The sequence below is a fragment of the Scleropages formosus genome, chromosome 6, assembly GCF_900964775.1.
Source record: "Scleropages formosus chromosome 6, fSclFor1.1, whole genome shotgun sequence".
Taxonomy (NCBI): domain Eukaryota; kingdom Metazoa; phylum Chordata; class Actinopteri; order Osteoglossiformes; family Osteoglossidae; genus Scleropages; species Scleropages formosus.
The window spans coordinates 19,004,334-19,017,687 of NC_041811.1; the positions used below are offsets into that span (position 1 = coordinate 19,004,334).

The 13,354-nt window shown below is 39.6% G+C and overlaps 1 protein-coding gene across 2 annotated transcripts in view; it reads right to left on the bottom strand.

The window, feature by feature from the left end:
- Positions 1-829: 829 nt before the first annotated feature.
- arid3c (AT rich interactive domain 3C (BRIGHT-like)) overlaps positions 830-13,354 on the bottom strand; it is a 61,935-nt gene continuing 49,410 nt past the window's right edge. For both annotated transcript variants that reach the window (XM_029252640.1, XM_029252639.1), the window contains exons 4-8: positions 8,466-8,649; positions 7,542-7,786; positions 5,427-5,726; positions 3,567-3,656; positions 830-2,741 (exon numbers count right to left, since the gene is read on the bottom strand). In XM_029252640.1, the coding sequence (XP_029108473.1) occupies positions 2,539-2,741; positions 3,567-3,656; positions 5,427-5,726; positions 7,542-7,786; positions 8,466-8,649 (1,022 nt within the window). In that variant the 3' untranslated portion in view covers positions 830-2,538. The remainder of the gene's footprint in view (positions 2,742-3,566; positions 3,657-5,426; positions 5,727-7,541; positions 7,787-8,465; positions 8,650-13,354) is intronic.

The window sequence follows — 13,354 nt, forward strand, 5'->3', positions numbered from 1 at the left end:
TCCTTTTTCTTTCAGAAGTGCCTTTGAACTGAAATTGACTTTGGCATGGAATTTCCTCTAACCCATACCTCCACAGGAAGTCTCATAATGAAGAGACATGTAAAAGACTATGCCACTCACAAGTTCTCCCTTAATGACTCCTGCGGACCTTTTTTGTTTTAATAACAAAAGATGAGAAAGCAACAACCTTCAGAAATAAACACTTACCAAATCCAGTTCATTGAACGCTGATGCTTTTTCACGATCCTGAATTTCATAACTTAACATGATCTTTATTATACATACATTAAAGCTACAAAACAAAAGAATGATGATCATCTTACTTAGAACACCTTGAAACGGGATCATTTGTACATAAAAATAAAACTTACCATCCCAACAATACACTCTTATAAAACAAACAAGAAATGCAAACAAACAGTTTGCTTCATTTCCTAGTGCTAGCTACTATTGGTTTTGCCTCAATACATACATTACGTTCAAGCAAATAGAATGCGTGGACCTATATATAACTGGCAATTAAAACTGTGGTCATGTTTGTTGGCACAGCCTAAGACAAATGAGGTAGATGCGCGTTCATAGAATTTTCCCTTCTTTGGTATAACAATATGAAGGAGGACAAAAAAAAAAAAAGAAATCCAGTGATCTGTTCAAACAAAAACATTTTTTCAAACTAAAGGATGTACATTAGATTTCACTTTACATTTTATATATATAATGTTTATTATATATATAAAATCTAATATATACCTAAGAGGTAGATAGTGAGGTATCTCTCAAACTGAGAAGACACTGAAAACAGATTTTACAAAAAAATAGAACTTGGTGGTATAAGAATAAAAATAGTTGACTTAAACTATAGGATTAGCAAGGCCAATTAAGCAAATAAAGTTAAAGAAAATCAAGTTTGATTTTTTTTCGTTTTTTTTTTTTTTCTGTTGTCGTCGTAGGAATACAACATAATTCCAAGCCTTTATCACTACTGATTATACTGTGATTAAAGTCACTGCATATTGACCTAGTCCCCACAATTGTGATTATTAAACGTAGAGCTTGATGCGCTTCCTTTTTAATCTGACTTGAAATGCAGTAATCAAACTCCCCAGCTTCCTTTAAATTGATAACAGATTGTCTGCAATAACCTTGCCTGCTTCACAAGGCTGGTTAACTAGCCATTTTCACTGTTGCTTGTGGCGCACATTTTACTTTATACCTAAAACTGTTTCTCTTTAAATATTTAAGATTTATATTTGTGCACTAAACTGATTCTCAACCATGTTTCAGCCACCTGCTCCGTGTGCATTATACTTTGTTCCAGCTGAACTCTTAATTAAACTAGGCTCGATTGAGTCGGTGATATTCGAACAAATCTGGCATATTTGACATCTTGGTGAGTCTTTCTCAAGGACTTTGGTGTGTTTCTACTGTTGTTATAAAAGCAATAAAATGTTTTTCTTTCCTTTTGCTCATTATTAGTTAAATGACTTTTCCCCTAATCATAATGAATCATTTATAGTCCCATAGAACTAATTATAGAGCATAATTATGCACTATATGTAAAGCTGAATTAAACTTTGTTTAAAGGGCAGAAATGAAGTTAGAACATTTTTGCATAAACGCAGCTGTCAGTTTTCGAGGGCATTGTAACAGCTGTTAGTGATATCACTATTTTGTAACAGCCTCATCTAGCGTAGTTTATTAAGAGTTTAGAATAGGAAGCATTCAAACCAGGGTTGAGAACCACTGCGCTCCACTGTCGCAGTGACAGAAAGAGAGGGCAAAACAGATATGTCAGTGAAAAGCTTTCACCACAGCCGCGGTTTCATCAAAGACTTCTCTTGAGAAACGGCTCTGAAAAAATGTGCTTTGAATACTACTGCCCCCTTTCTGCATTTTGTGCTTTGATTCAGGGGAAAAAAAAAAAAAATCTCTTGCTTTTAAAACATGCATCTGTTAATAAATTCAATACTTTTTTGCAGTCTTACTGAACACACAATATGAATGATGAATTTGTTCTTTGGTACTAGCTGAAAAATGATACCTCCTCCAGCCTGTGTCAGGACCAGAGGTCTGTAAGCTACCGAAATATATAGTGACAAATGTACACTCGCACTGACAGCAGTAACACAGCCAATGAAATATAATGTGCCGAACAATAGCATCTGCAGGACCTAAACATAGCTAACCCCATCTTCTGCCAAGGAAAGGAACGGAATCAATAGTTCCTTTTACCTGCCGTGAGATTGTCCCTCCCTGCAGCTCTTTGTGGCTATTGTATTAGCACTTGTTTAAGGCTGTCCAATCAGTGATATAATAATTGATTTAACATAACCATTTTCTTTTGTTAACCCCCACTGCAAATGTAACCATTTCACTACTTCACCCATTTGCCCTAGGAACTCAGGAGAGGGTGGGGGTAAAAAAAAAAAAAAATCTTTAAAAGTCTCTGTCTTTCATTTGCAGATTCATCGATGGGTTTGAGAAGGAGAAAAAGGAGAAGAAACTGCAAGGCAAAGTTCTTGCCACTTTCCACCCAGCTCAGGGCGAACTGCTGGAAGTGTGTCCAAGGGCCACAGAGGATGAAGAGGAGAGCGAGGAGGAAGAGGAGGAGGAGGAGGAGGAGGAAGAAGGCTGGATGTGGGTGGGTAGTCCAGGACTGGACTTCCCCTGTGAGCCCTTGAGGCTGCCTCCGTTGCTTCCTGGCATCACCGGAATGGCCGACTTCCGGGCAAAGAGGACACCTGTACGAGAAGCGATGGAACGGAAGAGTTAGCAGCACAAGAGCGTCCTTTCTCCAAAGCCAGTCATGCACACCTACACATACATTGTTACAGCTCTTGAAATGAAACCATGACTTTGACCAATGACTATGATTTAGTTACTTAAAAGTAAATTAGCCTGCTGTGTTATTTTTTACACGGCAACAATGACCATCTTTGGCAAAACTGAAAACTGTGCACTTTACTCTTCCGGGACATAGAATCTTGACAAAGTAATCGACGCATCGGTGGCAGCGTTGTTCTTGTAGCATTAAAATGAACGCTCGACTCATGGACACACTGTCACTGACAATTCACATTGTGCACCACAATTCATTTTGTCAAAGACTAATAGGATATAAATACCATCTCAGATTGTGCTAGGATCAAATGGAGACAAAACCCTTTAAATCAGTGATAATATTAGAAGCAACTCAGGAAGCCTTTCAGAATCCTTTTAGATTTGAAGCTGGCTATCCCACTGAATATTTCCAATAGGCTCATGCCGCAACATGAATTACCTAACTAAAGGTAATTAAAGCTCTCAGCTGAGGCACAAAAGCGCTGTTTCCAGTTAAAACAAGTGGTCTTTCGCCTGGCACGTAAGACAATAAGCCCCATCGACCTCGAAGCTGCAGGCCCAATTTTGAGATATTTAACTTTTTTAACTCTATTGGACTGCCACTTCATTACGATGGATTTTATAGCAAAGACATCAAATTGCGTGGAGGACTAAGTGCAGGGTTGCTGCTATAACTTATTGAATTTCCTGCCTGCAATTACATCAGCAAGCGGTCCTCTATTTACCTGTGTAGACAACTCCATTTATTTCTATTGACATGTTGATGCTGCTAATGCAGTTGGTAGACAGGTTCAATGCAGTCTCTTGTCTATCATCTGTCAGAAAGGAGCCGAACAGGGGGAGGAGGGAAAAAAAACTCAATATGAACATCTTTTAAAAGGAACACAAGAAGCAGAAAGAGATCAGCACCGAATAACAGTCATAACTCATGAGTGACAGGACTTAGGAGTAGTTTATCAAAGGTTTGCAAAGAAAGATAACTGTGTCAAAGAAAGGAAAATCCATTTATACTGACCAGCTACCGCTGTATAAAGCAATGAAAGAAATTTCTATACAGTACTAAATATTAATAGTAGTAATTATTAATATCTTAATATTTTCCCTGATTTCCCTCTGTTCAGCATTTAGACATTGCTATGCTCATGATTGAGATGTCATTCTAAATCAGATATGCATGTGAAAAGCATTTTGCTAATGACTATTTGAAAGTTTCTGGAAAAATGACAACTTTCCAAATATAAATGTAAAGTACAGTAGATGCCTGGTCACCATGGTTGCAAGCTTGTAACCTCAAGATTGCCTGTTCAGGTTTCGGGAGGGGGCCTTGATGTAATACCAGCGGAGGACAGCTGGTAGTGTAGTGGTTAGAACTGCTGCCTTTGGCTCTAAAGATTGCAGGTTTGATCCCCCCTCTGGCTGTAGTACCCTTGGGCAAGGTACTTACCCTGCATTGCTCCAGTAAAAATTACCAAGCTGTATAAATGGGTAAATAATTGTAACCTTGTAGTAATTGTGGAGAAAAGTGTCAGCTATAAATGTAATACCATTGAGAAAGGTACAGGTGGTCCCCAATTTACGATGGGGTTACGTTCAGCAAAACCCATCATAAGTTTAAAATGCATTTAATACACCTATTACACAGCACTGCAACAGAGTATCACTTGCCTGGGACAAAAAAATTAATAATTTAAAGTACAGTTTCTACTGAATGTCTATTGCCAACTCACCATCGTAAAGTTGAAAAAATCTTAAGTCGAACCATCATAAATCAGGGACCACCTGTACTTAAATGCCCCCCCTCCCCAAAAAAGCTAAGGTGTAACAATGGGTAAAATTGTAAATTCAATTGTGTCAATTGTATCACAATGGATAGAATTCTAACCTAAGCAACAATAACAGTAATAATAATATGCCTTAATGTTAAGGGAGTACAAAATTAACCATAATTACTACTGCAGTGACATTTTAGCCTGGTGATGTCACAGAGGCCTACCACATCACCTGTTGTCTTAAAAGCATTATTATTTTCATAGCAGCCATAAAAACACAAAACTGCTGATTTCATGAATTATGTTTCACATACATTATATGAAATCAGGTAAACAAATACACACCTGTCAAATATCAAGCTGGACTTGTATTCTTGTCAAATTATAGTCAGAACAACTTACCAAAGGACCAATATTTTTGCATGTAATTTCTTTTTTCTTCACCACTGTGGTTTAAAATTAGGCACTCTAATAAAAGAACTACTAAAAATAAGAGCAACAAACTATCACAGTTATAAGCAATACAATCATAGACTTCCATGCAAAGATTGTTTGATTTCAGGAAACGGTAGGTACCTTCCATTAGGAGTGAAGAATGACAAATTGCTTTTTTGAGTCCTTTTATTTTCTTACTTGATGCTTTTTCCAAAGCAACTTCTAATTTTACCAGTTTCTCAGACTGGACATTTCTGTTTAAGCAATTCAGGTTAGGAAGCCTTACTCAAGAATACATCCAAAGGGTCCGTTGTGAGACTTCAGCATTCTTTTAAAGTCATCTGACACTACTGCCCTCAGCAGTATGTGTGGTGTACTCACCTCTGCTGTTGACCTTCATGTTGATGGGTAGCTGCGTTGCCATGGCAAAGAGGTTCTGATGGAGAGCCTGCTGCATGATCCTCTGCTGCTCCTCAGCCATCAGCATGATCTTCTTCTCTGGAGGTTCACCAGATACAAGCTTCTCCCGTAGCTGCTCTAGAGCCGATGCCTGTGCAGCCACAGCCTGTGCTGCTGCCGCTTGCGCAGCCACGGCGTGGGCAGCTGCTGTGTGATGCCCCCCAGCTAGCGAAGCAGGAATGGTGAGTCGGCTTGGCATGCTGCTGGAGAGCCCCGGGTCCTCTGTAAGAAAAAGATCTTGTATGAAAAAAGCAAAGCAAGAGCACTCACTCCATGTCTTGTCTTGTCTCCCCCTCCACCCCCCCATATTTAGCAGGTTCACCTCATTTTCACTCAAACTCTTAATTCTTTACAGCAACTGCTCTGTTCAAGCAGGAGATGTCCTTGATAAAGTTACGAATGCTGGAAGCTTGCATTTGATGGTGAAATACACTCATTCTTTTTACATGAGATACTGCAAGACTCGCAGTAGGATGACCTAGATGACAGCTAGTGCAGGGAAGACTGATGATCATTATGATGTGTCTAGGGCAACACATTTTGGAAATAACAACAATAAGTAATAATGAGAGAGAGCAGTCTTCCAGCTGACTCATCCTTCTTTTGTGAACCACCTGGACTATTTGTAAACTGTCCTATTCAGATGTCCGTTAAAAAAAAAAAAAAAAAAAAAAAAAAAATTTAAAAACGGTGTGGAGTGGGGGAAACATAACTTTACAACTTTCTTCTTCCAGATGAAGAAATCACCAAAACAGACCTCATCCTGTCTGGGCAGCACTCCCCTTCTCCCACCCCTGCTCACGGCTGCGTGACGGAAACCAGCAGTGACGGTTTTGGGAAGTCCTACAAGATGCATCCTCTCAGCAGCTGCTACTTCTACTACTAAATCTTTCTGCTGGAGAGAAGGAACAAGCCTAGCTCACGTGATATGACGTGACATTCGTCGCTGTTGTGGAATTCCAGTGCTTCTAGAGACAAAGCGAGTGCTCCGCTGTGACGTTTTGTCGTCAGCTGAGCGAGTTGTTTACATACATATCTGTGCCATGAGAAACACCGCTGTTTTCTCTTCCTGCTATGAAAATAAAAATGTGACTCGACACAAACAAAAACTGCCGTTCTTCTATAGATACAATTTTAAAATACCTCACGGTATGCCTTTGCAGAGATCTTTGGTTTTGACAGAGGCCAGTCTGCGTTATTCCCAGCCTATCAGGTCGGTTAACATTTCAGTATCTGCTCAGCAAAAACCAGGGAGTCTGACCCCGTAAAAAGGCTACAAAAATAAACTAAAAAAACCCCAGAAAACTATGGATTTTTAACAATTATTTTTAAACAAGGTAATTGCTGTAAATGGAATTACAGCTAAAAATCACCGTTTAGTCATTATCTAACTCAGGGGACACCCTTTCTACGGAAGTCTACACCATGTACCTCATTTAGAAAAACAAAAAGGCACAAGGATGCATTAACAAACACCCCTTTTAAAGAGAGATGCAGTAAACAACAAATATGCAAAGAACTGCATAGTGTGCAAAACACATGCAAAAAAAAATACAGCAAGTTCATCCTAGCAAACTAGATGCCCACCACCATATAACAATTTCCACTACCTCTAGACTTGACTTAGGTCCTCAATTAATTTCCTCATTTACTTCTTCTGACTTGCATTAAATTTTATAAAAATTCTTAAATGACCTTTAGCGAAAAGCCTTGGTATTTTCCATTAATACTCTTTCTCATAGTTGACAAATATTCAAATCCAATTATCTTTAACTGTAAAATTAAGAGCCAGAACATCTAATTAAGAGCTAAAAAAGTCAATCAGCAGCCAAAGCCTGACTTTTTATAGACTATTTCTGTACTTAAGAGGTTACTTATTTTCAAGGGGATCTTTTCATTTGACCTGAATTTTTAAAATGGCAAAAAACCTGTACAACCACAGCAATTTGAAGTAGAACATTGATTTTTTTTAATAATGTGTTTTGTGTCAATATGAGATACAGAGCCTGGAAGAGAGAGAGGCTGACCCACCCATACCTTTCTTGACAGAGAGGCCGTGAGTGAACTGGGCAACGCTGGGGTTTGTCACGCCCATGTGGGGGATCTGGATCTTGGGCGACGAGAGAGCAGCAGGCGTGTTCACAGGGGAGTAGCTGAAGACAGCAGAGCCATAGCTCTGTCTGCGCCCCTCCCTCCGATTACTGTCGATAGCTGCCTGGAGCTCCCCGGGGGAGCTCAGCCCTCGCTTTTCACATTCGTAGGGATAGAGGTACTTCATATACCTGCAAAATCAAAAGAAATAAGTATGATGCTTGTCATTCAAAAGCACTTCCACTTTCTCACAGGGCTTTTGCAAGCCAGGTGTTTAGTGCAATCATGCTTCAGAAGTCATGTTGGCCTAATTGGTTATGAGTCGTTCTGAGACTGGTGTATTTACTTGCGGTTGACTAATGTCTAATAAGATATTGGCTTCTGTGGGAATGATTTAGCAGCTTAAATTACAGGTCTGCTGATCAACTTGTGCAAACAAGTTCCCTTTTTCCATTTGTAGTCAAGGCCAAGCATGCATTAAGTAGCATATTACATATTACACTAAAGCTTGGCAAGGTGTAAATACCTCAATAAATAAAAGGCCATTTTGTCAATTTATGACCAGTGGAGAAAATTCACATAAGACACAATTATCAAAACAATACATTGTAATTACCAAATAATCATTTTCTGTGCAATGCATTGTATACAGACCTCTACATTTAAACAATTACACCTTGGTGAGTCCATTTACTGCCAGTAATAGTCTTTAAAACATGCATTGGAGTTATTGCGCAATCATAAACACTTGTAATTTTCCAATACTTGCAATGACGTGAAGACACACAGTTGACCAAATATCTTATTTGAAATAAATCTGCGAGTCCAGGGAGACTCTCGAGACTGGGCTGTCAAAGAGCTGTTACTCACTGTGTTCTGAGAGTGAAAGCTGCACTGGTGATAGAGGTAGGGAGGTTTAGACCTTTGGTAATCTCGCGCCATATCTTCTTATTGATGACTTCCACCAAGCCGCCTTTCTCTGTGACGAGCTTGTACAGAGTGTAGAGATCCAGCACCTGTTTGGCCATGATAGGAATACGATTCACGGGGGTCCCTGCAGAAACAAACACGATATCCACAATCAATGCCATTAACTTGAGCCCATTGACAGGCCTCTCTGCTGGTTATAAGGCCAATTAATCTAGACTAAGTAAAATGTCTGACAACCGTGCTCGTTCGTTAACAGGAAATGTCAGTTTTAAAACCTAGATACAAAATCTGTTTTCTCAATTAACTGGCTGGGAGAAAGACCGGATGGCTGTTTTTGTCAACTCTTGATTAGAGCAGTCGCACACTGCAGGTATGTTGTTCCAATGGGCTTTTGAAAATATTCTGTTCGTGCAATACACTCATAGGATGTAAATATGAAATGTCCTGGCCAAGACAAGCCTCTTTAGATTAAACCTTGCTGCCCCCAGACAGATGGTGATTACAGAATTCCTTCAAAGCTGGACAGCCCCAGTTAAGTTTTCACAGTTTTACTTTGTTTGCTGTACCTTACAGCCCCCGACTTTGTGTAACAATAACTGCACTAATGGCTGAGGGTTAAACTGAAGCCACTACTGTGCTTCACAATGTTATTTTTGACATGAGATGAGAAAAATGTAGAAATGCTTAATACCTTCTTTCTTGATCTTCATTAATTCTGTATAAGAATGTGTAATATGAAGTATAGATGCAACTAATCAAGAAGTCAGGTAAAAATGGACCCTTATATAAGACGCCTGCCAAAAAATGGAAAGGAATGAAAACTGTTAATGACCGCTAATGATGAACTGCAGCCCTTGTCTGGGTAAAATATAAGACAGCTGATGTCACTGCATATAAATTTACCAATTATAAGCAAATTTTATATTTTGCTTCTGAATGTTTTTCTCTGTTCCACTTGGAGGAAAAAAATGCATAAAATGAACCCAAATTTCCAAAAAATTTACTTCCTCTGTAAGAAAATATCTCCAAGAGTATAAGGGTCTCTGACTGTGATCAGTGTTCCATTAAAAAAAGACTATATGTATTGAATAAGAAGGACAGTATACAAAAATATACAGCTTCATGTTCCTGTATGGGAGTCTGTTTCACACAAACATAACAGATCAAGCAGAATAAAATACGGTAGTCATAATTCATCAATTTGCCATAAACCAAGCCCTTTTATAACTTTTTCTTACAAACTGAAATCTCGTACAGCATCTCAGTATGGGTGGGAAAAGGAAAAAAACGTTTCACGCGCTTTGCATGATTTACAAGTTGCATAACAGAATAGCACATTTTCAGTATAATCCCAAGTAACTGAAAAACGTCCCTGAATATTATATCTGCTGCAAAGGCATTAATTAGTGGAGGTAAAACGACAAACCAATCATTTTCCCTTGTAACCTAATGCGAGTCATAATGTGTGAGGGGCCAAGCCCTTTGTGTGATACACTAGAGAGGCTGACCCCGAGATAATTAACCCACATTTTGCTGATAGAGTTCCATTGTGAACATCGAATTGACCATGATAGCAATCAATAACTCAGGAAATATAGCGCAAACACAGCCGATGCAGACAATGCCGAGATGAAGCGCGCGGGCACTGAAGTATCGTCTACTGTGCCTAAAAGACATCAATTAGGTTTTGTAATTACGGCTTCATTTTCCTGCTCTGATGTGCAGACAGAGGCACTATTAAAATAAAAGATTCATTCCCCACTGTTTCCAAGGACAATGCTGGCTCTACATCACCCAGTAAAAGCACCCACTTGCCTACCACAATCTTCTTTTTAACATTCTCCTTCAGTTCACAGCCTGTGCATCATTCAGCTTAGTGGCAAACTGACATCACAAGTTGAATGATAAGACTACTTTTCTTCAAGAAAAAAAAAAAAAAAAAAAACAAAAAGAAAAAGCTCCTTGGAACAATAATCTTTTTTAGGTCATTTGTTTTCTTTGTGTTAAGGTTCCTTTTAGCAAAGATCAACTTCAGACTGATATTTTTAATATTTTTAACATTTAAATCAAATGGGAGTACTACACATAGACATCCCTTCTCAAATTTCACTGCTTTAGTGCATACTAAATTGTATTACAAGGAGCTGAATGTAGTATAAGCTGGGAAAAAAAACCTTTGAGCCAGACTCATGCATTTTTGTCATGCTTTCTCAAGCTGATTTCTACCCTTTACTCCCCAGTCACAGTTTAGAGATGGCCAATAGCTTCGTTCTTATGTCCCCACCAGAAGTGCGACATTGAGGCCAACTTGGAAGCAGTATGCAATACAGGCTCACAGCCCATCTGATGTAGATGCTTCCAGCCACCCACTCTTTCACTCCACAGGCTTGAGGCTTCAGCAGGAGATCCAACCCCCTTGAAGAAAATCATCATCATCATCACCACCATCACCACCTGATTCCATCTGCAGCCCTTTGGGTGTCAAACTGGCTGTAGGGGATCATGTGAGGACAGAGTGTAGAAGAAACCCAACCACCTCATCACCGAATGCCACAAAGGCCAGTAAGTGTTGAGGAGCACTTAGAGATAAAGTTAGAGGCCAGGACTGTTCATGGAGCACCACGTGATTTACTCTGTTAATCATTTACATTACACTCATAAATGCTCACCTCTAAACAGCATATACAGTACACCGTTTAAGCTATATTGCAGAAAAAAAGGTGTATTAAATACCCTTAATATGTTCAAATAAAATTTGAGAAATACAAAGCCAACTGCCAGAGTCTACTGAGCAACTAAAGTGTTCTTGGGGTCATATATACTCTACTATTAAGGAATGAGCACAGTGAATTAAATCTATATGCATGTAAACAAAGGGAAAATTCCTTGCCACTGCAGAAATTAACTGCACTTCTTACTAAAACAAGCAGCATTACTGTATTTCAGAGCCCTCTGAAAGACACACACTAGAATGCCTTACAAGCACACACACATACCCCCATTTAGAATGATGTCTTCAAAGCGTCTAAACTGTGTCGGCTAAGATGGACACAGAGAAATCAATATTTCAAGTTAAATTTTCCTTGACTGCAAGTGTGAAAAGTGAAACTGTCCCGATAAGAATAGATTTTTAAATCATTTCATATAATGAATGAACACTAATTTACCCTAAAGTTGTGAAGAAGGGAAATAATAAAAGTAAAAATTAAACTTGTCATAATATCCTCTTCAAGTTGCATGGCTGATGCCAAGAGAACATTTGTTTAAAAAAATAATTTGTAGTATAAGTGCAAAAATTATTTTTATTCATAATGAATTGAAACAGTCAATAGTGTTCCTCCACTTTGCTCTATGCTGTTGAGTGGTTTAATTGCAGTCCTGGAGGGCTGAGTCTAGCAGGCTTTCCAACACTTTTCATACCTGTAAAAGCTGTAAAATAGGGAGTTAAACAGGTTGAGACACAACATTCGGTTGCATCATCTTGTTTCCTGAGCAGCTAGAAGAAAAACCTCACGGATTTGGACCTCCAAGGGCCCAAATGAATAATATAACATATTCTCGGCTATGGATAAGACACACACACGTACACCTGCCGAAGCCGCTTGTCCCAAGCAGGGTCACGGCAAGCCGGAGCCTAACCCGGCAATACAGGGCGGAAGGCTGGAGGGGACAAACCCAGGATGGGACGCCAGTCTGTCGCAAGGCACCCCAAGAAGGACTCGAACCCCAGACCCGCCAGAGAGCAGGACCCGATCAAACCCGCTGTGCCACCGCGCCCCCACTACGTATAAGAGGATATGCTAAATGTATCACCTTACTATAACGGCACATCATCATGACCACACACAAGAGTAAAAATTCAATTAATAAACTTACATGGCCTTCTTTTTATTATAAATGATGTTCTAGCTAACTTGCAGTCACTTTCTCATTACAGAATACTGGGTATGGTAGAGAACAGTGAGTTAAATATGCCTCTACTGCTATTGCTCAGTGACCAGTGTACTTAATATCTCATCCCGTCTTAGCCTTTATCCTCTACTGTGCATTTTTAAAAGATCTATTTTGGTCGCATTCCTTACATAGATCTTTTCCATATTAAAGTGGATTACCAGACACAAGTACTGTGAATTTCTGAAACTCTTACAGCATAAAAAGAGGTCTCAAAACAACTCTTGACTTCACTGTTTATCTTCTTGATAGCGATATAAAGTCACATCACACCATCTGTTACAATCACCTTTGTATTTACCATCAGGCTCAACTGTATGGGAAGCTACTGTAGTGTGTGAGTGACAGAGTATGTGTGTTCCACTGGTGTATAGATGAGTGACCCATTGTAAGTAGTGTATCTAGCAGTGTAAGTCACCACAGTGAATAAGGTGTGTTGGCTGATAACATTACATAGAGTTCATTGGAAGTCACATTTTTTCAGAACCGCTCATCCCATACGGGGTCGCGGGGAACCGGAGCCTACCCGGCAACACAGAGCGTAAGGCCGGAGGGGGAGGGGACACACCCAGGACGGGACGCCAGTCCATCGCAAGGCACCCCAAGCGGGACTCGAACCCCAGACCCACCGGAGAGCAGGACCCGGTCCAACCCCCTGCGCCACCGCGCCTTTGGAGAAAAGCATCTTCTAAATAAATAAATTCAAATGTAATGTACTTGTGTAATGTGTACCAGAGGTATTGGACAAACTGACTGTGCGCTGGGAATCGCGCCTATGCTTCTGAAGCTCTTTGTTGTGAAACGCACTTTCGTTTACTCTTGGTTACGCGCCGTTTTGTGGAGAGTGGCCGCTAAATAAATAACTATGCCAAGATTTT